This window comes from Lactuca serriola, chromosome 1 (genome assembly GCF_051521515.1).
Source record: "Lactuca serriola cultivar US96UC23 chromosome 1, Lser_US96UC23_V15, whole genome shotgun sequence".
NCBI classification, from domain to species: domain Eukaryota; kingdom Viridiplantae; phylum Streptophyta; class Magnoliopsida; order Asterales; family Asteraceae; genus Lactuca; species Lactuca serriola.
The window spans coordinates 77582743-77607153 of record NC_136408.1 but is presented as its reverse complement, the minus strand read 5'-3'; the positions used below and the strand labels follow the sequence as shown (position 1 = coordinate 77607153).

Sequence of the window (24411 nt, the reverse complement as noted above, 5' to 3'; positions counted from 1 at the left end):
GTTGAAATACATAAATCGAAGCCGATGATGGCTGAAACTTGTGTTTTGACATGATTTCCTGAAATCATATTTCTCCATCTCTTTATTTATAAGTGTACAACAACCAAAGCAACTTGTAACTTCGGATGTGACCCAAAACCTTACGAAAATTCCATTGGAGCAGGAATGTTATTTTAAACTTCTATTTGATGCAAGTTTCTTTAAATTTACGACTATTATGTATTCTCTATGCATGTTGCTAGAGTCTAGCTTTCAATTTATAATGCTAGATACCCTTATATCGTCATTGTAATGTGAATAAATGTTCATTAACCCATATTTAAAACATATTAATATTGGGAATTAACGAGCCACTTGATAGTGGATATATAAAATTATAAATAACAAACTGATTTTGGACAAATTTCAGCATTAGGCCCGCACAGTCAGCCCGACATGTTCAACATTCAAGCCAGTTAGCCCAATCATTGGCCAGCTCCAATTAAGCAACTCAATTCCCTAATTTTCAAGTTTCATTTATTTATTTATTTATTTTTTTTTAATTCCAAACATTCAAAATCTAAAAGTAGACATCTTATTCACATCAACTCCAATTTGGACATAATATATTCTTACAAAGTTTTTTTTTTTTTTTTTTTTTTTTTTTTTTTTTTTTTTTTTTTTTTTTTTTTTTAAAGAAAGAATACAGTCCCATTAAATATTATCTAAAGTCGGCAAAACGTCATGTGTGTTTCTTGGAAGAAAGAATGTATGTTCGATCATAAGAAAGAGGATGAAAGTATTTTTTTTTTTTTTTGGTAAAATTTCAAATAAAATTAATGATTTCATATGATTCATCCATTAGCATACAAGAGTGTGTCAATGATATCAAGTTTGAATACACGGGACGGAAGGATACTCTCTTGTGAATAAATCATTTTGTAATATTGAATAAAACACCAACTTGTTGCTTTTCTTCCAAATAAACCACAAAAAATAAATAAATAAATAAAATAAAAATAAAAATAAAAAAATGAAAGCGTTAGAGAAATTTTGATCTACTCTTTTGAGCACTAAATTGACCACCGAAATATTAGCCTGACATCACATCAGGGATGTGGAATCTAGGCCACTCCAACTCTCCAAGGGAAAGTCATCTCCAAATTTCTTCTGAGAACAAATCCAACCCCTCATGTTTTAACTTGACCAAGAGCCTTTAGAGGTATACAATTTTTTTTTCTTTATTTTAATTCGGATCAGTTTTGGTCAATAAATTCGAACAAATTTTTATAAAGCTTATAAGAACCAATCAGGATCGGTTCAAAATCAATTTGGGTGAACCCAAGAAAATATTTCTTTTAGCTAGTTTTTTGTATTGGCCGAATTTACTTTTAGTGTCAGGGTTTAATATATTTTTCATTATTATCATAAATGAACCCATAAACTTTTTATTAACAAAACAACAATTTTCAACTTTCAATTTTAAGAAAAATGTTTCTCCGACATACATGATAGTACAAGTTTGGAACTCGGTTTTGGAAAACCTCTAAAATATTTTATTAACAATGTATTGAAAACAACATTTTTACTTAGGGATGAGCAAAATGGCCAAACCGGCCGGAACCGGACCCGATCCGGGAACCGGCTTCGGCCAAAATCAAGAACTGAACCGGCCCGACAGTTCTACCGGTTCACGGTTCCTACCGGTTCTTGTCCTGTCTTCAAATGTTGGAATCGGTCCTTGAAAAATAGCATCATACGGTCCCGTTTTTTTGCCGGTTCTACCGGTTCCGGTTATATCGGTTCCCGGTTCCAAAAATCTACAAAAATAACATCCCGGTCCCAGCCCGATCGATTCCATCGAGTTCCGGTTCCAGTTCCGCTACCGGTTTCGGCCGGTTCCCCGGTCCATATGCTCATTTCATCTTTCTTTTTTTTTTTTTTTTTTTTTTTTTTTTTTGTGTTTTTCAGAGTTTAATCATGGCCAACTATCAATATAGTTCAAACGTTGCTTCCATGATCTATGTTAAGAAGCTCTGTGGAAATTCCATTGTTATGATTTTTTTTTGAAGATGGTGGGGTTGAGCTACCTAGAATGGACGACGATATCACCATGGAACCATCTCGCAATGTGAGTGTGTATGTGAAAGCTTTGGAAATGGGACTCTGATTGCCTTTATCATCATTTATATGAAGCATGGTTAGGTTGTACAACATTCACTATTGTCGGTTGCAGCCGAATGTTATCTAGCCTATGGTGGCATGCGAGCTTCTATGTTGTTAGGTGGTGTCGTAGAGGTGGAGTGTAGCACCCGATTCACCAGGTACAAAGCTTCTGACTTAGACTATTTTCAATTCAAGTTAAGTTGGTGGATGGATGGTGAGTATGTTGGGCGTACATTATGTACGCATGGCGTACTCGTTGCATGCACATCATCAGGGGATCCTCAGTGTACGCTGGGCGTAACCAAGCCAGGGAAAACCCTAATTTTTAGGGTTTGCACCCATTTAAGGACCTTAAGTCCCACAATTCCCTTACATCTTCAACCTTTATTGCCCTTGTAGTGCAAATCTCGAACCCTAAGCCACCTTGAGTACATTTGTGAGCTTCCTCGAGTGATTATGGTGTTCTTTTGTGACTTTGAAGGAGAAAGAAGCTTGAGAAGAAGCAAGGACGTGGAAAGAGCTTGTAGATCCGAAAGTTTGACACCATTTCTTACCCATTGAAGGTATAAAGTTTAAAAAATGATCATTACAAGCTTAAATTTAGGTTTAGGGTAGAAAACGATATCTTTTGGTCCCATAGTTTGGATTCTTGGAGTATGAACAACTTCAGACCATATAAGTTGTCCTTTTGGACTTTTGGAAGTGTTTTGAATCATAAAAATCGGATCTTGATGGTTAAGCCTCAACCATGCAAGTGTTAGGAACCATGCAAGTGTTAGGAACCATCCAAGTGTGATTATGGACTTGATTCATGATTTGAGCCCCATCCTTGCACGCAAAAGCATAAAGTTTGCAACTTTATGGCTTAAGACATTATTAGGGGCCTGGATCTAAATTTCAGACATTAGGTTTTAATGGATTAAGACATGGAGGTGAGTTTGGGTTGGCAGACCAGTACATCATGAGTACTCCAGTGTACGCTACACGTACTGGGTCGACGCTCCGACTCCTAGTTAACACTAGCATACGCTGGGCGTAAGCCAAGTATGCCGCGTGTATGTAGTCAGTGGGCCTAGAATATTTTTGGGCTCGTTTGCTGTTGAGCTTTGGACTTGAGTAAGTTGGGCCTCAGACTCACCTGATGGTAGCAGGTCATTTTTAGGCCTTAGGCTAAGTTGGGTATTCTTGGGCCATATTAGGCCTTAGAGGCCCTATAGTAGTCTTGGATGCCTTTTTGGGTTTTCTTTTATGGATTTGGGACTTGAAGGGAAAGGAGGCCCAATAAGGCAAAGGTAAAGGAGCCTTTTTTTTTTGCCTTAAGTCAAGAGTTAGGGTTTTGGACTTTCGGGTTAGAATGTGACCTAATTTCTAATTAGATTTTTATGTATGTGCGATAGAGAGAAGAGTTCTTGAGTCATCCGTTGAGTGTGATTTGATACCCACAGTTTGAGGTGAGTCTTCCTTCGCGGTATTCGTGGGTCGAGGGCACCAGGACCGGCCCATTAGTTTATGATTATAGTGTGATGATTGTCTTTGTGACAATTGCGGTTCATGCCTGTATTTTCCTGATGACGCTGTGATTTCTATTATGATATTATGTGGCAGTAGTAGCGGGTGAAATAGACCTGGTATCCGGTTGAAAAAGACCGAAGGGGATTGCAAGCACCTAGATATGTTTGATAGTATCATGTTGAAATAGACCGAAGGGGTAGGCAAGCACTCATATATGCTTGACAGTATCTGGTTGAAATAGACCGAAGGGGTAGGTCATCACCCAGATATGCTTGGCAATATTTTTTTAGTATGTGGTATTTTGGGGGAACTCACTAATCTTTGTTCTTACATTTTTCAGTTTATGTTTCAGGTACTTCCAGTTCGAAGGGGAAGGGCCTGGCGTGATCGTACTACATCACTCTTTGTTTTTCCGCACTTAGTGATTTTGGAAATTTATACTCTGATAACATGATACAATTATACTATTTTGACTATTTTGATATTAGTTTCTTATGAATTGAATGAATTTAGAAACAAAATTTTATCTGTATTTTTGGGATGTTACATGGAGTGTTTTCTTCTATTTATATTCTTTTAGGCTTGTTTTGGTGATCTACCGACTACCATGATGCTTCAGTGAGATGTTGAATCCGATCTTGCTCTAGTGTTAACTCCATCTGAACAAATGGTTATAAACTAGATAGCTTATTATCAAGTATTTATAGAGGACATACCAAATAACCTTCTTAATGTTGTTGGTATGAGATCATTATAGAGGATTTGAGGTGATATGCTATGATTTTTTTCATAAAGAAGGAGGTAATATCATGTTGCCTTTATAATTTTCTTGTTTTTTTGTTTCATATTTGAGATTATTTTTTTACTATGTAGGTATTAAGAAGAATTCCTCTATAGATAATGAATTATGGGGTTTTCAGCCTTAGTTTCCTTGAAGCTTAATCATGCTCCAGTAGTATAACTTATTAGATGTAATTATAGTATGGTGTCATCCAGATTGAACCTTGAACCCTACCTGGTGTCATTGACTTTTACCTCATCTATGCTTCGCCTTTTTAGCATTTCAACTAAGGATTTGTTAAGGGAGATAAAACTTTTATTTTTGGTTCAAAGGATTTGTTGTATCATAAATATCTTAAAATCCCTCTGTGAGATACTTTCCTACATTTAGGTATTATGGACCAAAGGGCTTCTAGCCCAACAGTATCAGGTGGTGTCCTCACTCTTTGAGGTTGAGGGTTCAAGTCACATCGTGGACCTAGGTGGCATTAGGTGTTAGTTTAGGAGAATATTAGATTTGGTGGTTCATTTTTTTTAGGTATTATTACATTCAAGGTTACTTAGCTTTAAAGATTCCCAAAATATGGTAGGCGGCCTATATAAAGTCCTCGAATGTTGTTAAATATTCTGCACTTATTTCTCTTTATAGGTCCAACAATGCTAGTAACGCCTCTTACTGGGCCACATTGGTTGATGCAATAAAATAAAATTTGACGCCATATGTATTTTTTGTTCTTTCCGGAATTTTAAGGACGAGGCCAACCCATAATCCTTCTTTGTTGGATTCTCCATACATGTGCAAGGTTTGTATATCTTTATTTTCGACGCGTTATTTTCTAAGGTTTTGTTATGGCTAGGTTGTCATATGGTGCAATCCTCCTTTCTTCTCAAGAGATTTTGGTTATGAAATTAGCTAGGCTTATCCTTTTAGACTATTCTTAGGTCAGTAATCATTTCATGTTCTCACATCTTGATTACCATTTTTTACAGTCACCCATATTTCTATGGTCTTAATAAATTTTCTTGATAGGTTTGTCTATGAGCACTTTGATGTGGTGAGCGTGAAAGTATCGTCATAGCCTTCTAACATCATAAATTAGAGCCAGGGCTACCATTTTTAGGTATGGATAATTAAGCTTTGCTTCTTGTAGGTGTCTACTAATGAAGTAGATTGGGAGTTATTTATTTTGTCTTTCGAACACCAAAACGATGATGATGGCTTCTATGGGTTTATTCCATATATATAGAAAATGTTTCTCTCATATTTGGGCTCGCTAATTTTAGGAGGCTTTGCAATCATTCTTTTAATGTCACAAGAGTTGCTTCTACCTTTTGTATCCACATAAAGTGTTACTTCTCCATTCATTATTTAAACATCGTGAAGATGTAAAGAGATTTCTCTGTCGACTTAGCTATATACCGTCTTTAGTCATGAATCATTCTAGGAATTTTTCCTTCTCTGCGATTGATGTGCATTTGGTCAGGTTGAGCTTGTTTTGAATATTACATAGGGTGGTGAATGTTTCTTCGACGCACTTGAGGAGGATTAAGTCTTCTTGACTCTTAATTACTATATCATTGACATAAATGATGTTTCATCTAATTTGATCTTTGAATACTCTATCATTAATTATTGGTAGTAGGGATGAGCGTGAGACGGAACCGGTACCATTCCTATAACGAATTTGATCGAAAGCCAATCCCGAGTACCGTACCGAATTAACGTTAATGGTACCGGGAATGATACCAGTTTTCGATACTAATACCGATAGCGACGGTACCGAATCGCAGATTTCATGATTTTAGAGTATCGAGTATCGTCACATATTTTTAAATTTGGCATGGTTTTGTACTGGTTCTGATATAGGATTGAGATTTGGTATAAACTGTTCATCCCTAATTGGTAGGTTGATTTGACACTTTTTAGACCGAATGGTATATTGAGGTAAAATAATGTACCATGGTTAGTATCAATGCTATTTTTTCTTGGTCTTTCTTTTTATTTGAATGTCATGATATCTCTTATATGCATTTAGGAAACATTTCCATCATAAGCTATGTCACGACTCAAACCTTTGGTTAATTTATAGAAAATGGTAGCAATCATTAGGGTATGATTCATTTAGTTAGTGAATTCAATACATATTCGCAAAGATACATTAGGTTTTTTAATGAGCACAAAGTTTAAAATGCATACTATGAATGTTTTCTTGCACATGGTTCCCACTTTAACGAGTGTGTTGACTTTTGATTTGATTACTTTATTTTGGTCGTGTTAGATGATTTTTGTGATATTCGTAACATGTGTGAAGTTAAAAAATTAAACCAAATAAAAAAACATTTAGAAGTATTTTTTATAGTAATTGAAAATTTCTAAATAAATGGTTTCTAAGTTAATCGTAATGATCTAAATTTAAAAAATAGTCAAATAAAACTTTCTTCTAAGCTAATTAATGAAATAACATTTGAAAATAGAACTATATTGATAAAATATATTTAATTCTATTCACGAACAAATAACGGATAAAACCATTAAATGATATGATTGTAATAAATGTTCATCTTATTATGTCATTCAAACTAATAACAGTTTTATATATTAACTTAGTATAAAATTATTAATTTATTGTTAATATCAACAACATAATTATTTCAATAGCATAAATTTATCAAAAGTTTGAGTACATAATTATATTATGTGTAATACACATATATTCCTCTAGTAGTTATAAAAAAAAGCTATTATTTATAATTAATACTTTTAAAAATACATTTGATTAGATATTTGTATATGACAACACTGAAAATGTATTAGGGCGGATGATGTCTATTACGATTTGCGGGTATGAGGAGAAAGGTAGCAATAACACGTGATGGCTCCTAATGGTTGGGAGTACCACATTATTGAAGTAAGATGGGTTTGAGAGTCCACATCTCTCTCTCTCTCTCTCTCTCTCTCTTTCTATATATACTAGGCGAATGCCCGCGCGTTGCGCAGAAACATCTATATAGCTGAAATATTTACCAATATATGTTTTTTAAATATAACAATAATGTGGTTATTAAATTTGATATAATAATTCATATACTAAGTTGATATAATATATTGATTAATTTGAATTTTATGATAATATATACATCTATTAAAACCGTATAATCTCAATCTTGTGAACGGCTTCTACCCGTGGGTTATTCATGAGTAAAATTAAATATAATATATGATTTAATGTTATTTATAGTTGTTGTTATTGTTAATTATTTTTTTTAAAAAAATTATTTGCTTAAAGTTTTAATTTCGATCATTGTAATTATTTAAAACACCACACAATTTTTATTTTATTTTAAAGGTAACAATATAATCATTTATACAGAGTTATTTTTAACTATTATTATTATATGTTATTTTAAGCTACTTATTTGAAAACTTTTAACAATTATAAGAATATCTTTAGGAAATATTTTAGTTAAATTAATACTACAATTTAGTTTTTGCATTTAGCACTACAATTTTTTATTTTTAACTATTCATAAAAAATTCTTTGAGTTTTTATGTGGAACTGAAATTTATATTGAAGTTGATTTTGTAATGTTATATTTAAATTAACAATTTAAGTATTTTGTCCAAACTGTTCAAAAGTTGTAGCTTTAAATTGAGAATGGTTTACATACAACAACATATTAAAACTAATAAAGTAAGTATAATATGTTAAATGTTAAAGACAAAACTTTCTAAGTAGAAGTAAAAATATTATTTTAATATTGAAATTTAGGTTATTTATGATTACACTTTAGGTTTGATACTTATTTAACCTTATTAACCAACTTATAATCATTATTAGAAAGGCACTACAATTTATCACTTTTAACTATTTACAAAATATTCTTTAGGTTGTTTAAGTTGAACTAAAATTTATATTTAAGTTGATATTGTAAGGTTATATTTAAAATAACAATTTAAGTATTTTATACAAATTGTTCAAAAGCTGTAGCTTTAAAATGATAATAGTTTACGTACAACAACATATTAGACCTCATAAATTAAGTATAATATGTTAAATTTTAAAAACATAACTTTATAAGTAGAAAAAAAATATTCTTTTAAGATTGAAATTTAGTTTGTATATGATTACACTTTAGGTTTTATATTTATTTAAGCTTATTAACTAATTTATAATCATTATTAGAAAGAAATTGAAAAGTCATGTGAGTTTCAAATGAATGTGGTTAAAGAAAAAATAAAGGGGAGTTTTAAATGCATGAGATTCAAGAAAAAATGCTAGCTTTATAAGTATATAATGATATATATATATATATATATATATATATATATATATATATATATATATATATATATATATATATATATATATATAGTGGCAGACCAGGGTCATAGTAAAGGGGTATCCCGTAAAAAAAAATAAATAAATAAATAATGAAGTCATGTAATATACAATAAGAAGACAATGAAAACCGGAATTCCATTAAACAAAAAGTTCAACTTTCATAACAAAGTTACGTTTTAAAGTTCATATCTTCGATCTTTCATTTTACAAAAGCGATTAATTGCAAAGAGTGATAATCAATATTAGTAACATCCGTTTCGATTCCGGTAATTAAATCTTTTAATTGTTATAAAAGATAATAATAATAATAAAAGTAATACTCATAGTAATAATAGAATTAAATCATTATTCTTTGAATAAACATTATATATATATATATATATATATATATATATATATATATATATATATATATCAAGGGGGAAACTAACAATTTCCAGAAACTGTTTTAATTAGATAAATTAGCTTAAGATTAGATTCTGTTTATATGCTTAAACCCGAGTGATCAGTTGTGTCAAAAATGTAATATCTTCATCTGTTTGATAACAGCCAACGCAACTGCGTATCCATGGCTTTTTTGTTCGATTTAAACATACAAGTGCTCGAATTTTTGAAAGTCTTTTCACCCTTACCCTTAGTAACCTTCCCTTGAACCATTTGAATCGCTTCTCCCTCCCTCTTAGCTACCAAACCCGAGAGAAAAAGACTGAAAATGAGTGAGGTCGGCTAGGGTTTTAGTGAGGAAGAAGACACTTCAAGCTCAACATAAACGAAATATACTACTGAATTTTTTTTAGGGGTATACTGGGATACCTCAAGCTCCAATGTGGATCCGCCTATATATATATATATATATATATATATATATATATATATATATATATATATATATATATATATATATATATATATATATATATATATATATATATATACTAGCCGTTTACCCGCGCAAAGCGACGGGTGCAGATCAACAAAATGACATAAAAAAATTGTTAAACAAAATGACGAACAAATAGAGATTTCTTATACCTGGGCTAGTATTAAACGTAAGACATTTTTGGGCTTATTCGATTTTAATAGAAAGAAAAACAAAGGAGGAGGTAGCGAGCATGAGAGAGAACCAAGGTTTTGCGGTCAATGACAAGACATTCATGATAGATGAATGCTAGATCAATGCGCCTCTTCCCGTTTATATGAAATGTTTTATAACGTGTACATCGTATTAGACCGATTCAAATGGATATGAAGAACACTTGGTCAAACTTTGACCCATTCAAAATTTTATCATCATCTTATTAGACTTTTTCATTATTATTGACGGATTCAGTATTTAGCGATTCAATTGGATATGAGGAACACTTGGTCAAAGTTTGACCCATTCAAAATCTTATCATCATCATCTTATTTGACTTTTTCATAAATGTTGACCGGATAAGATTTAGTATTTACCGATTCAATTGGATATGAGGAACACTTGGTTAAACTTTGACCCATTCAAAATTTTATCATCATCATCTTATTTGACTTTTTCATAAATGTTAACCGGATAAGATTTAGTATTTACCGATTCAATTGGATATGAGGAACACTTGGTCAAACTTTGACCCATTCAAAATCTTATCATCATCATCTTATTTGATTTTTTCATATTTAACCCATTCAATTTGAAGATAAGCTTAGAAGACCTATTCAAAATCTGTCTTTGACCGGATAAGATTTATTATTTTCCGATGCATAAAATTATTGTATATGATGTTTAAAAGCTTGTACCTCTTAAAATTCAGCAAAATCTTGTAAATACTTTTTAAGGTATAAAAATATATATAACATTCTCTCTTCCCTGCCATGATTAATTCATGTAGTAAAACTTGTATCAAATTGTGTTTGTATGTTTTTAATTAGCATGTAAGTTTTGTATGTTTTAATGTTTTTGTTAATTAATTTTGTATGATTTTAATTATTTTGTATTTATTTTAAAATTAAAAATTGAATGGGTTAATTGAGTTGAAAAAGATAAGTGCATGTTTTATGGGTTGGAAAATAGAGAAAAGAAGGAAAACGAAAAAAAATAAAAATTGATGTGGAAGAGATGGAACAAATAAGTTGGGAGGATAAATATTAATTCATCTTAACAAGAAAATAATCCGTGAGGTCAAGAAAGAATTGTAGCGATATTCTCTAAACACGTTTTGAGAGTGATCTCTTCCTCTATCTTGAAGCTAGCATAAAGTTTAAAGGTTAATCCTTTTTTTTTGTTGAACTTATTAAATTATTGGAGGATCAGGTATATAAAATTGAAGGGTGTAGGTGACCCCTATTTTAATTCCAATCCTTGTTTCTCTTTACACATTGCAACACATTTTAAAGAATTAAAATTGATGAATTCATAACCATTGTAATACGATGGTCGAGAATTGTTTGTACGTAAAAGGTGTTCTAAGGGAAAAAGAGAGGGCATTGTGATATGTTTAATACACACGCTAAAACTATATGATATTGTTTCAGATTTAAGAATTACCACTTTAATAAAACGACTTATCCAAAAGAAAGTGTAGGACATACATATATACCTAAACTTTAATGTCACATCTAGATCATTAAATATCAGGTATCAAAACACTTTCAACTTAAGCTCAAGAAGTGATACCCACTCAAATTGTTCCAAATGGATTAAAAGAAAAAGAGAAGGTTCTTAAACACTTTTTAAACTATAAAACACCAAACATTATCTTGAATATCTTGTCAAAATCTTGCATTTTCACCAAAATGCCTAATGCTAGAGGCCCATCACACGAACCTGTATTAGGGTCAAGAAGCTCGATGATGTTTAAGACCATTATTACAGGCTTGCTTGCATTAATAGTCATGATTGGTGTAACCATTCTAATCATCTGGCTAACCATCAAACCAAGAACACCAGCCTATTTCATCAACAACGGCTCAATCCACGACTACAACATATCCAAAGACTACCATCTGAATGCATCTTACAACTTTGTTCTTAAGACATTCAATCCAAGCAAAAGAATGTCTGTTTATTATGACAAAATGGAACTTACGCTTTTGTTCAAGCATGAAACTATTGGTAGTGGTGTTATGCCCTCATGGCACCAACACAAAAGGAATCGTACGACATCTGAATTGGATCTTGAGTCACATAATGTGAAATTATCAGAGGCAATATCACGAGACATAGAGATGGCGAACTCGACGAATCAAGTTGTGGTAGATTTGAAGATGAAGGGTAGAATCCGATCTAAGTTAGGAATATGGAAATCAAGGTATTATCACATGACAGTTTCATGTGTAAATGTTGTGGCTGAATTTTCTAAATCCTTGAATGGATCTCGAGGTACTATATGTGATGTTGATCTTTGATTTATGTCTTTTGTTGTGTTCCAGTTGTATTCAATCTAAGTTTTCCGGTGTCCGCTCCTTTCATTATAACATTTGTTTGTTAATTGTACCAATTATATTCTATTTTTTTTTTTCAATTTGCGAGAAATTATTGATCAGTTTGTGTGTCTATTTAATGATATTCATGTTAATGTTCACCAACGACCCTTTTGTAGCAATTCATATAGGGTTAGTTTTTTGTAAAACATTTCTAATATTTCGCACAAATGAAGGAGAAAATAAAGCATAATCTTCAATTACATAATATAGTAATATTATTTGATTGATTATGTAATTACTTTGTTTCCATTATTTTATTTTCCATGTATCTATTTATAGTGCTTTTTCTATTCCTCTTGGAAGATATGATTTTGTCAAATATCCGTCTTTATATATGGTATCAACCATAGTTACTAGGATCGCTTGCCCTCCTACGTTTCTCGTTCCAGATCGTAAGGTCCAGAAACGGGACCAATTGCGATCCAATCGCTGCCTAGATCGCGACCCAATCGATCAATCATCCGACCCTAATCGCTTGAACGGTCGATTCTATTACACTAAGGATCGCGATTTCAATATACTCAATTCGTCGCTCCATCAATTTCTGGAACGACGACCCATCAATTTCAGGAACGTCGATGGAAAAATTGAAGATTAAAAAAAAAACAATATTGGCAGCTGAAACGTCGGTTCCAAAATTGGGGAACCCAAAAAAAAGAACAACGATCATGAGGTATGGGGAACCAAAATCAATTACGCAATCCCATCACTCTATTTCATATTCACTGTCTTGTTCTACTCCTCCATTCTTTATGTTCTTTATTCTTCTCAGTTTCTTTTTTTGGAAAAATGGTATTTGGTAAAAATAATCCCATTCCAGACAGAGTTGATGTTACCTTGACTGATTCTGATAATTAAGATGGAGTTTTAGGCAATGCAGAAAGTGTTGAAGTTCCTCATGTTTAGGCTTCCAAGGTTGATAAGCCCCTGTTGCAGGAAGTGGACATAGTTGGTGTATCAGGGAGTAAAAACACAGGGGTTCAAAGAAATGGGTGTGTAAGCACTGCCATCAAATGTTACCAGCTCTTATACTAGAATTCATGTACGCTTTTTTGGTGTTGCAATCGGGAAAGCACCAGAAATCAAAAGGTGTCATGCTATACTCAAGGATCGGGTTAAATATCAAAGCTTGTTAAACATAGTAAATGCTGTTGAATCAAAAGGTATTTTAAGTCTTTGAAGAACTCTGTAATTAATAAAAAACAGAGTTCTATTTCTAAATCTAGAAAACCACTCGAAGATTCTTTTGGTATGATGGAAAGAAACACAATTGATATGAAGATTATGAGTGCACTATGTGCTAATGACATTCCTTTCAATGTTATACGCAATCCTCAATTTTAAGAGATGATAACAGCCATAAACAGGGCACCTGCTGGTTATAAGGCTCCTTCATATGATAAAGCTCGAACCGTTTTGCTTGACGAGTGTGTGAGAGATGTAGAAAAGGGGCTGACTTCAGTGAAGGATACATGGTATACACAGGGGGTTTCTATTGTGTCGGATGGCTGGTCCAATGTTAAACATCGATCATTAATCAATGTTATTGCTACCAACAACCGTGGAGCCATGTTTATGTATGTAGAGGACTTTTCTGGTGTAGAGAAGAGAGGAGCAGCAATTGTAAACTTTTTGCTTGAAGCCATAGAAACCGTAGGACCAAGGAATGTTCTACAAGTTGTTACCGACAATGCAGCAAATTGTAAGGCTGCTGGAAAGGAGGTGGAGAAGGTACATAAACAAATTTTCTGGTCTCCTTGTTGTGTCCATACTTTGAATTTAATTTTTAAAGATCTTGCAATCGATTGTTTTTGGTTAATGGACACATATAGGAAAGGGAAAATAGTTGTTAACTATTTTCTTAATCACACCCATGCATTGGCTATTTTTAGAGATAATTCACAATTGGAATTGTTAAAAGTAGCCAAAACAAGATTTGCATCTATTATATATTTTTGAAAAGGTTATGGGATTGTAGAGAGTCTCTTGATACAACAATTGTCCTTAATTCATGGAGAGAATGGCTGGAAAATAGTGATGAAAACACTAGACAGGGTGGATTATTAGTTGCTGATACAATTAAAAGTGAAGACTTTTGGGATGATGTGGAAAGTGTCCTTGCTATTACAAAACCAATATACTTGATGGTTAAATTTTGTGATGGTGAGGGATCAAAGATGGGAGAAATTTACGAGAAAATGGATAAAATGCTAGGAGAGATTAAGGATGTCATGATGAATCATCGTTATGCTAAATATTACCCTCGAGTGGAGAAGATTATACTAGCAAGGTGGGAGAAGATGGTAATCCCTTTGCATTGTTTAGGATTTTCATTATCTCCACCATTTTATGATAAAAACTATCTTGAGGAGATGGCACCAGGTGGAGCTCATAGGAAAGCTCCAAATCTTGATAAGGAGGTTATGGTTGGTGTAATGGAATCTTTTAAGAGGATCGCAGAAAGTGGAGAAGAGGAGCGTCTTCTACATGAGCAATTCGCTACTTTTCACATGAAAAAAGGTGTTACATCTGTAATAAAAAAGGTATGTCTTGTAACCTTTGAATAAGAATTTTGTGGCATAAATGGTCCCTTAGTACGCTGGGCGTACTTAAGTGTACGCTTAGCGTACTAAGTCCCTTTCTGGTCGCGGGTGTTTGGAGGTATGCTGGGCGTACCATGAGCTACGCGGGGCGTACGCGCCAGAGAGCAAAACCCTAATTCTCGGACTTGAGGCCTATATAAACGACTTTAAGCTCCTTTGAGTGAACCCTAGAGAGCCTCCACTGCCCTTAAACGTTACTACACCTCTAGAAACCTTGAGAGAGCACCTTTGAGCCTTACAAGTGTGTATGTGTGGTCTTTTAGTGTCCATTTCAAGAGGAGGAGTTGGTGAAGCAAGCTTGGATCAAGTGGATGCTTTTGGATCTTGCATCATAATCATCTTTCAGAGCTTTTGGAGGTAAAAAGCTTGCATCTTTCCTCTTATTTCTTTAGATCTTGCTAGCGTTTTTGTATTTGGTCCCTTTGATGAGCCTTGGACCTCATTCGTTGACTTGGTCATCCCCATTTGATTAGAAAGTTAGATCTAGGGTCCATAAGCCATCTAGAAGCATAAAAATAGGATCTTGGTGGTAGTCTTGACCTTGAGCATGAGTTAAAGACCTTGGGAAGGTCTTGATGATGGTTTTGGAGGTATAAGGAACATGCAAAGACATAAAGTTAGCAACTTTATGCCTAGGACGTGTTAAAGAACTCAGATCTAGCTTTTGGACGTAAAAGAATGGGATATTAATCACTTAATGGGGAAAGTGCTTAACTCGGGCGAACGCCGGGCGTACTCAGTGTACACTGCACGTAGCCTTTGAGAGCCCAGTATGCGGCGCGTGCCAAAGTGGTACGCTGAGCGTACGCAAGGCAGATTGGGTCGTTTCTGTTTTGGGGATGGCAAACTTTTGGGCCTCATCTTGATTAATGGGTTGACTGCATTCTGTGAAATGTGGGGTATATCTTTGGATTTGGGTCATGGACTTTTGGGTGGGCCTTATTGGGCCAAGAGGCCCATTAGTAATTTTGGACTTGGACTTTGGGCCCATTATCAAAGGAAGATTAATTGGGCCGCATGAATAGGGTTGGGGCTTGGGTCTTTACCTCCTGATTAATTTAAGGATCTAATATTATTTAATATAATTATCCAGCCCGCGAGATTTCCGGATTATTAGGAGAGCACCTTTGGTTGTCGGCAGACGGAGGTGAGTCTCCTCACCATACCCATGGGTCTAAGGCACCAAGGCCGACCCATTATGTGATATGTGATATGTGTTAGCCATTCTGTGAAACTATGTGCTTTGTGATTATGTTGGTATGGAAGACCTCGGGAGGTTCCCGGGGCACTTAGGTATAACACCCGGGAGGTTTTCCTTGGCATCCTAGGTCGAAGACCTCGGGGGGGGGGGGGGGAGGGGGGGTTCCCAAGGCATTGGGCTAAGACCATGTGGGGGTTCCTATGGCATCCGAAGTAAGACCCTGGAGGGTTTCCAGGGCTTCCCTATGTGTTGGCTTGCATGGTTTATATGTTTGTATAGCTGATTAGCATGTATTATATACTTTGTGCTTATGTGTGGGTGTGCCCTGGGGAACTCACTAAGCTTTCAAGCTTACCGTTTGTGGATGTGTTTCAGGTACATCCGAGCCCAAGGGAAAGGGCAAGGCGTGATGGCGCGACGTGCAGTCTATCTCTCTTTTATTACTACCTTTTGGGACACTCTGATGTTTTAAACAAATTGTAATAAAGGTGGATTTTAAAACAATTGTGATGAAATTTATGGTTAATGCAAGTATGTTATTAATTAAAAATGAAAAAAAAAAATTGTTGAAAGTTTGGGTTGTTACAAGTTGGTATTAGAGCCTTGGTTTGAGGGATTCGGGCACACACTCAGGTGTGTCGGGACTCAAACTTAGGAAATGGTAAAAAATTGTTTTCAAATGATAAAAATAAAAGTTTGTTTTAAGAAAATAAAAGATGAGACTGCAACGTGCGTGATCATCCGAGCCAAGTAAGTGATTCCCTTGTTGATAGCTCTGTTACGCTATTTTTAGAGCTATGTGAATAGGTGGAACTTGTTATGTGTATGCTTTTAAATTTGTATACGACTAGGAGCTTATAGACTCAGAATGATTGATTTGGCCTTAATTTCTTTTCCTTGTTTGGATGTCGTCTTAGGGTAGAATCTTTATTCGAAAGTCTATTTGATCCTTTGTGTGTACAATTCGCATGGATAGAGGCAACCTGTTATGATGGATTGGTATGAGTAGAACAACTGCTAAGGCAGTGTAGGGCTTGATTTTTTTTGCATGAGGTGTGAGGGATGGGTCGAGTTGGAGTTAGCAGGTGGAACATCGGGGGAAAAGTATGGGTAGGTGTGGAAGGTAGTATTGGGCCCGTACTACTGGAAGCACAGGACCTGTACCCATACTCATGTTGTACCTGAGGACTCTAAGGAGGAGAACCGGTTTGGAGGGTTCTTGTTAGAGGCATCCTGATCATTATGTTTTATGGCTTTTTAGTTCAACATGGTGGTGACTCGATTTGGAGCAGGGGGATCAGGATCGAGATCTGGATCCGGGGCGGGATCAGGAGACATTACTAATGCTATTGATGAGAGGCTGCAAGAGCTTATTGCAACCAAGGTTAGCAAGGGCATACTTGACGCGACGCCAATCATCTTTGGGACGGTCAAGGAGGGTATCATGGATCTTATGGAGGAGAGACTCAGATCATTCAGGGCTGAGATTGCAGCGGGCCAGGTTGGTGCCTGAACTTCCTCATTTCGAGAGTTCATGGCGTGTGGAGCGCCGGAGTTTCTCAGGGCCAGGGACCCCATTGTCATTCGGCGCTAGATAGCAGATATTGAGAATGTCCAGCGCACGAGTTCTTGCCTGGATGCAGCAAAGGTGGGGTTTGCTTCATGTATGCTGAGGGATAGGGCCCGTGATTAGTGGGGCGAGGTTACAAGCCAGTTGGGGCCGGCCGGAGTGGCCGAGATGACATGGGCCAAGTTCGTACAACGTTTTTATCAGGAGTTTGCACCACCCATTGAGGTGCAGACGCTAGTACGGGAGTTCCACGATTTGCAGCAGACCACCGAGACGGGGGCGGAGATCACCGCCAGGTTTCGGGAGCGAGCTCTACTGATACCACAGTATGCTACCGACGAGGATATGAGGCAGACCCGGTATCATTCCATGCTGAGGGATGACATTCGGGAGTTTGTGAGTTTCACGGGGTGCAAGACCCTAAATGAGATGGTGGATAAGGTCCGCGAAAGGGGGATGGAGTTGAACTTTCGCACCAAGCGGAAGCCGGAGCAGGCCCAGGCAGCAGTAGGACAGGCTAAAAAGCCTAAGACCTCGGATTCGTCTAGTCGGGGCCAGCAGGGCCGGGGCCGGTGTGCCAAATGTGGGAGGTCACATGGAAGAGCATGTAGGGGACAAGGCACGACATGTTATACTTGTGGTCAGTCAGGCCACGTGAGCAAGGATTGCCCCAGGAAGGGCCTAATATGTTTCCACTTCAACCAAACCGGCCACAAGTGGGCTGATTGACCTAAGTTGCATGGTGGAGGAGGAGCAGTAGCGGCGCCCGCTCCCGCTACTTTGAGAATCACCAATGGCCGATATGCCAAGGTGGACGCCTCAGCGGCTAAGAGTCGTGCATTTCAGCTGACTACCGAGGAGGCTCGGGCAACACCCAATATTGTGACTGGTACGTGTTTATTCATCTCTCTCTCTCCATGTTCATTTTGTTATTCTTATTTTTTGTGTATTATGGTGATATAGGGACCTTTTTGGTCAATGATATGTCGGTCCACGTTTTGTTCGACTCAGGAGCTACCCGATCATTTGTGTCTCTTGCGCTTACAAAGAAATTTCAGGATACGCCAGGGAATTTGGATTCCCCGCCTGAGGTGGAAATTGCAGACGACCGCACTATGAGTGTTGCAAGGGTGTATCGAGACTGTGTTCTGAATATGCATGGTGAGAGGTTCCACGTCAATTTAGTCCCGATACCGTTGCGAGGATCGAAGGTGATTATTGGCATGGATTGGTTGGGAGCACACGGGGCCATGATAGATTGCGAGTGCCAGAAATTCAGTGTTCAAACCCCAAGTAGGGGAGAACTAGTTGTACATGGGGAAAAGGCCTCGCGGGGACCGATCCTCTGTTCGGCGGCACGGGCTAGGAGGTTTCTGCAGTAGGGTTGCGCGGGATTTTTGGCTTATGTCTCGGATACGAGGGCGGAGACCGTGGCAGATGCGGGCAGTATTGTCGGTGGTACAGGAGTATCGGGATGTTTTTCCCGAACAGTTACCAGGGGTGCCTCCGAAGAGGCAAGTAGAGTTCCGCATCGATTTGGTGTCGGGTGCCACCCCGATAGCGAAGGCACCATATCGATTAGTGCCTCCGGAGATGCAAGAGTTATCTACGCAACTCCAGGAGTTGCTAGATCGAGGGTTTATCCGTCCGAACAGCTGTAACGTCCCAAAATTCAAGACAAAAAATTTCTTTTAATAAAACATTATTTTAAGCAAAGTCATCAATCCAAAACATAAACAGAGTATTAATTTCCAAAACACATGTTCGTTATCAGAGTAAACATTCCCAGGCTGTCTAATCTATGGTGTGTGCCATACGATCACCCAGAGCTCTTCCCTTCGCTACCGGAAGTACCTGAAACCAAAACTGAAAACCGTAAGCACGAAGCTTAGTGAGTTCCCCACTCTACCATATACCATGCATAACCACATACTGCACATACTGGGGTACGCCTGCTATCCTGGGCCTCACCCCCCACCCCGGACCTCGCCCGCTACCTCGGGCCTCGCCCGCTACAACGGCCCCGCCTGGCTTCGAGCCCCGCTCGGATACAGATCTGTTTCACTTAGGCCTCGCCTGTCACAGGGCCTTGCCCGCCAACAAATAATAACACATAAACATATCACAACACAAAAGCTATACACATACGAAATGATCCTGTCCTAAGGCCTCGCCTATCCTGGGCCTCACCCCTGCCCTGCTACTGATGAGTCATGGAACCCCGTCCATCCTCCTGTTGATTTTGAGATACGGGCCCAGCCCACACTCACTCTTTTCCTAACTCGGGCCTCGCCCCTGATCTGCTGCTAATGAAATGTGGAACACCATCCACACTCTGCTATTGGTGAGTTACGGGACCTCGCCCACACTCACCTCCCTACCAGGCACATACAAGCATCACATAGACAACAAGTATAAACTATCACATAAACCATTCCTTGGGCACCCGCCCGCTACCACTAGACCTCGTCCTGAATATCATACTAGCATATTGTGCCTAGGGCTAACCCCCGGGTCTTCTACTCATAACTACATGGGCCGACATTATGGCCTTAGACCCATTCACACATAGGGAAACTCACATGCACTGGCTAAACTTGCTGATGATCCCACTAGCCGCTGCCCAGAAACTCTCTGAACTCCTGCTCCACTCGCTCCCCGAGCTACCAATATCAATGCAACACTGAGTCTAACTGGCCCCAAAAAGACAACCAAGTCAACTCTGGTCAAAGTCAAAGTCCTGGTCAAAGTCAACCTTCCAGGTCAACCCTACTCGCTGAGTCACCCTACTGAATCGCCGAGTTCATATGTTCAGCGTCCTTCCATTCGCGACTCGACTCTCAAGAGTCAGTCCATGACTCGCCGAGTCTATCGATTTCCGAGTCCTGACCTGTCCAATTCACCGAGTCTCCACTCGACTCACTGATTCGAGTCTCAACTCGAAGGGTTTGGGGTTTCGCGACCTGACTCGCCGAGTCCAAGAACAGACTCGCTGAGTCCAAGACAACCTTCAATAGACTCGCCGAGTTGTTCTTCCAACTCGTTGAGTTCCTCCAAATCTTCATGCTACTCGCCGAGTCTACTCAAAGGACTCGCCGAGTCCATTTAGATCTTCATACATGCAGAGGACTTTTGAGTCATGCATGGGCTCCAAACTGTAGATCTACCCTTCCCAAGCCTATTCCTCACATACAGTTGCAAACTTTATGTGTAGAGAAGGAGGTCTAGGCAAAATACACCATAAACTAGGGTTTAAGGCAAAGAGGCTCCATAATCAACTCAAGGACAGATACTTTATGCTTCTCAAGACCATAATATGCTTAGATCCGAAGTAGCAACTTCAGATCTGGCTTCTAACTCAAATGGATAGCTAATCATGGCTAAAAAGCCCCCAAAACTCACAACCATAATAGATCTAAAGGAGGGAAACGACTTAATACCTTCAATAGCTCAGAAAGTTTCCCCAATCTTCAGATCTAAGGCCAATCCTTGAAGCTTCAATGATTACCCTTCTTCTTCTTCCTTCAAATCACTCAAAAATGGCTTGGAAGCTTGAATGAGTAACAATGGGGCTTAGGGTTCGATGTTCAGGGTGAAAGAGGCAGTAAAGGAACCCTAGGGGAGAGAATGAGACATTTAAATAGGCTCCAAGTCCCGAATTTAGGGTTTTCCTCGCACAGACCAGACTCGCCGAGTCGGTCACTTACTCCTCGACCCGGATCTCGCTCGGACTCGCTGAGTCATCCCTTAAATTCAGGGTTTCCTTTCCTTTCTTGGCCTTCCTGACTTTGGGTGTTACAACTCTCCCCCACTTAAACTAAACTTCGTCCTCAGAGTTTGTTATTGCCCACCGCCTATGATCTGCTTCCAATATTCCACTAAATGATGCATCACCAGCTGCCTACCGTCGCTGGTCTTTCGCCTGGTCATTCCGAATAACATTAATCCTTGTGGATAATAATCTCGGGTCAACCCTGACCCTGAACATTCTGGAAACACAACTTACTCAACCGACAATCCTTCTAGTACTCACCGAGTACTGCACTGAACCCATAGGGGTTCACCCCTTCTTTCCTTGCGCGATTTCCTTGCCTCCCCAAGGCAATGCTCCATAACCAACTATTTCCTCTGCCACCGTGAAGATCCTATCTTCACCAATCCCTCCCGCTACCTCCAGTTCGGGTCATTATCGCCAGTATCCACTGGACATTTCTTTCTACTATAATTTGGTGTCGAGCACCCCACGATCAACTAACTGAATTCCACCACATGCTGCATACCCGCACTGCTACTGACTGGAAATTTTGCTATTCCTCATCTGACTTCCAGATGAACTGAGACCACCCTGGTCCCTACCAACCCATCAATATCTGGATTACTGGCTCCCACCAATCGCTGTCCCAACACAACTACTAGTCGCTCCCAGCGACTTTCGAAGAAACTTCGACCACCTATAACTGCTCAATCTATTCTGCCATACATGCACTACAATTTCTAGGATCCCTGATCCCCTATCTTGACACTAAGGTCCCTACCAGGTCCCAACTGTGCTGCTAAAACTCACGGGCCTCGCCCATGGGTCTCACCCAACCATAATACTGAGCAACCTGCTCTCAGGTCTCACCTATACTGCTATTCTCATACGGACCTCTCCCAAGGTCTCACCTCTCTAGGGCTATACAGGCAAACTCCCTATCATTCTCATCCACTACTCATTCCTAACCCCTATCTGATCACTAGGAGATAAGGGCCTCGCCCCAACTCCGCCAACAAAGCTACTATGGAATGCTACGGCTTGCCCGCAGTCTTACATCACCTTCTATCACCGTCTGCTAGTGAATGTTATGGCTACCCCGTAGTCTGACAACACTTCCCTCCACTGACTGCTAGTGAATGCTACGGATGCCCTGTAGTCTTACAACACTTTCCACTAGTGAATGCTATGGCTGCCCCGTAGTCTTACAACACTTTCCACCACTAATTGCTGGTGAATGCTACGGCTGCCCCGTAGTCTTACAACACTTTCCACCACTGACTGCTGGTGAATGCTATGGCTGCCCTGTAGTCTTACAACACTTCCCACCACTGACTGCTAATGCGAAAGCACCCCATGCTATCAGTTCTCAAGATCTTCCTTCTGACTCACTCGAGCCCTACAGGCGATCCCCCATCCTGAATTCCCAACCACATACTAACCATCACCAGTACACGCACTGGCTGAGGGGGAGTTTCTCAAGCTCCCAACCATGGACTTCTCAATCCATCAATGTTGTACCACTTCTTTTTCCTTCTCGGAGGTCGCGCACTCATTCTGGATCTACGTGCTCTTATCTTTGCCCGCTCGGAGGATTCTCCCCCACTTCGATCCTGCTTAACCCTTGCTGCTTAATGCTCGAAAAGAAATCCCCATCCTCGCTACCATTCCATAAACAACCTGCTGAGGAATCCCCAAGCTTACCATAGCTAGGGATCTAACCAATCCATTTCTAAAATCATACGGCTCCGAATTAGCAAGACATACCAAGTCCCTCCCAGGCATGCTACAATTACTACATCCTAAGCAACTTTCCCCAATAGAGCACGTCCCTTAACTACCATTCAAATATTCAAGGTATGCAGATGGCATATAACTCGATCAGAAGCAAGCCGCACAAAAATAAAATACTCATACCGATAATGATGCAGAACCATAAAAATATAATCATGCGCAAATAAGAGAACTGAAAACGGAAATCCCATACCTGCAACGTCCGATGTTGCTCGCGCCACCAAGGTAGTCATCTGAAGAGCCCTGCCTCCTACCGCAGGCGCCTCTGCACGGACCTGACGGCCGTCTGTGATCATCAAAGTTGCAGGGGCAGATGTCATCACCCGTCCTGCTGAAAACAAACTGAGGCACTGGGCCTTCTTGTGGCCCCACTGATTGCAGTGAAAACATATCAAGTCTGATCCCTGTGTCGTGGTAGCAGTACATTCCCTGCTAAAATGACCAGTCCGACCGCACTTGAAGCAGCCAGACTCACCGCCGCTACCACTCCTGCATGCGCCCCCGTGCGCCCTGCCACACTTCCCGCATCGGCTACGGTCATGATAATCCCTCGATCTCGAATCCGATCCCTTGGGCCTTTTGCCCGAAGTTGTGGCTACCTGAACCTCATCCGGATTCCTCTTCTGGATCTGCTCCAAATCAATTTCCCTCTCCCTGGCCCGAGAAATCATATCTTCCAGCGTCTTACATCCGGACCTGCTCACGAACTCCCCGATGTCAGCCCTCAACATCTCGTGATAACGGGCCTTCTTCATCTCCTCATCCGCGACATACTGCGGTACAAGAAGAGCCCTCTCCCTGAACTTGGCGGTGATCTCCGCCACAGTCTCAGTGGTCTGCGTCAAATCCTGAAACTCCCGTGCCAACTGCTGCACCTCAATAATTGGCGAAAACTCCGCCCTGAACCTGGCCGAGAAATCGCTCCAAGTCATCGCGTCCAACGCAACATCATCCCCCAGAGCATGACCAATCCCTCGCTCTGTCCTTCAGAAGACAGGAAGCGAGTCTGACCTTGTCCTCCTCGGGACACCGGCTCGTACGGAACGCGTTGGCAACATCTGCCAACCATCTGCTGCTAGCAATGGGGTCCCTAGCCCCATGATAACCTGGTGCCCTGCAAGCCTTGAACTATCAAAATGTCAAGGTACGTGCTCCCATCAAAGCCATCATCTCGGTACGGAAGGCTCCCAACCTCTCATCCAAAATCTCCAATATACCCTCCTTGACCGTGCCAAAGATCACAGGAGTCT

At 39.0% G+C, this 24411-nt stretch overlaps 1 protein-coding gene across 1 annotated transcript; it reads left to right on the top strand.

Annotated features, from left to right (window-relative positions):
- The first annotated feature begins 11648 nt into the window (after positions 1-11648).
- LOC145057466 (uncharacterized protein At1g08160-like) lies at positions 11649-12161 on the top strand. The gene has a single exon (XM_079005311.1). The coding sequence runs from the start codon at positions 11649-11651 to the stop codon at positions 12159-12161; it is 513 nt and encodes a 170-aa protein (XP_078861437.1).
- The last annotated feature ends 12250 nt before the right edge of the window (positions 12162-24411 follow it).

Coding starts and splice junctions, on each gene's coding strand:
- LOC145057466 (XM_079005311.1), top strand. CDS start 11,649: ATGATTGGTGTAACCATTCTAATCATCTGGCTAACCATCAAACCAAGA.